Source organism: Drosophila sulfurigaster, unplaced genomic scaffold (genome assembly GCF_023558435.1).
Source record: "Drosophila sulfurigaster albostrigata strain 15112-1811.04 unplaced genomic scaffold, ASM2355843v2 contig_182_pilon, whole genome shotgun sequence".
Lineage (NCBI taxonomy): Eukaryota > Metazoa > Arthropoda > Insecta > Diptera > Drosophilidae > Drosophila > Drosophila sulfurigaster.
This window is the reverse complement of record NW_026909662.1, coordinates 111308-112572: the sequence shown is the minus strand read 5'-3', so window position 1 is coordinate 112572 and position 1265 is coordinate 111308. Positions and strand designations below refer to the sequence as shown.

At 45.9% G+C, this 1265-nt stretch overlaps 1 protein-coding gene across 1 annotated transcript; it reads right to left on the bottom strand.

The window, feature by feature from the left end:
* Positions 1-226: 226 nt before the first annotated feature.
* On the bottom strand, positions 227-837 carry LOC133849679 (uncharacterized). Its single transcript, XM_062285800.1, has 2 exons — positions 415-837; positions 227-304 (listed from the first exon to the last, which is right to left on the bottom strand). Exons 1-2 carry the CDS (start codon positions 835-837, stop codon positions 227-229), a joined length of 501 nt encoding a protein of 166 aa, XP_062141784.1.
* Positions 838-1265: the final 428 nt, after the last annotated feature.

The window sequence follows — 1265 nt, the reverse complement described above, 5'->3', positions numbered from 1 at the left end:
CATCAAAATTTGTGCTGTTTCACCAATACTGAAAATTAATTTAAATGGGCCAAAATAATCTACCGCAGTTGAATTATTTTGTATTTCCTCATAAAAATAAATACTCCATTATTGGCAAGTACAATAATTACAAGGGAAAATTCCAACACAACTTTTTCTTTTTGGCCTGCTTCACCAATGATGAAAAACAATTTAAATGGGCCAAAATAATCTACCGTAGTTGAAATTATTCCGAGCCAGCGCAGACGTTGTATTGCGCCGGACCACGTACGTCGTCGTACAACTCGTACAGCTCGTGGTTTTCCTCATAAAAATATATACCCCATCATTGGTAAATAAGAGGTTGCACGACAGGGGGTCGCCTTGTCTGAAACCTCGAACGGTATTGAAAGGTTCGGAGAGGTTCGTTCCTACCTTGACAGAGCTGATGGTGCTGCTCAATGTCATCCTGCAAAGACGTATCAGCTTTGCAGGAATACCGAACTCAGACATGGTGGCATATAGGCGTTCTCGTGTCGGACTATCGAATGCAGCTTTGTAATCGACAAAGAGATGATGTGTGTCAATTCCATTTTCGTGGGTTTTCTCCAGGATTTGGCGCAATGTGAAGATCTGGTCTATGGTGGATTTGCCAGGTCTGAAGCCGCACTGATAAGGTCCGATCAGTGTGCTGGTATACGGCTTCAGTCGTTCACATATTACGCTCGATAGGACCTTATATGAGATGGCAATCAGGCTAATTCCCGGTAGTTGGTGCATATCGTCGGGTCGCCTTTCTTCAGCACAGGACAAAGGACGCTGAGATTCCAATCGTTGGGCATGCTTTCCTCTAGCCATATTCTGCAGAAGAGCTGATGCATGCACCTTATCAGCTCTTCGCCGCCGGCCTTAAACAACTCTGCAGGCAGTCCATCAGCACCGGCTGCTTTGTTGTTTTGAGTCGCATAATAGCAACTCGGACCTCGTCATGGCTAGGTAGTGGTATATCCACATTGTCGTTGATTGGTGGTATCGGGTTGCTTCCTCCAATGGCGGGATTGGTGCCGTCATCGCCTGCTAGCAGCTTGGAGAAATGCGCCCTCCATAACCTCAGCGTGCACTGCGTATCTGTAACCAGAATCCCGTTTTCATCTCGACAGTTAGATGCTCCGGTCTTGAAACCATGTGTCAGACGGTTGACTTGTTGGTAAAATTTTCGAGCATCATTTCTGTCCTGCAACACCTCGAGTTCCTCGCACTCTCGCTTTTCTTTCTCCCGTTTTTCC

What these genes read in the sequence shown, in the direction of transcription:
- LOC133849679 (XM_062285800.1), bottom strand. Translation starts at nt 837, where the DNA reads ATGGCTAGAGGAAAGCATGCCCAACGATTGGAATCTCAGCGTCCTTTG. An exon ending in GCACCATCAGCTCTGTCAAG is followed by an intron (nt 305 to 414) that starts GTAGGAACGAAC and finishes TATTTTTATGAG; the next exon opens with GAAAACCACGAGCTGTACGA.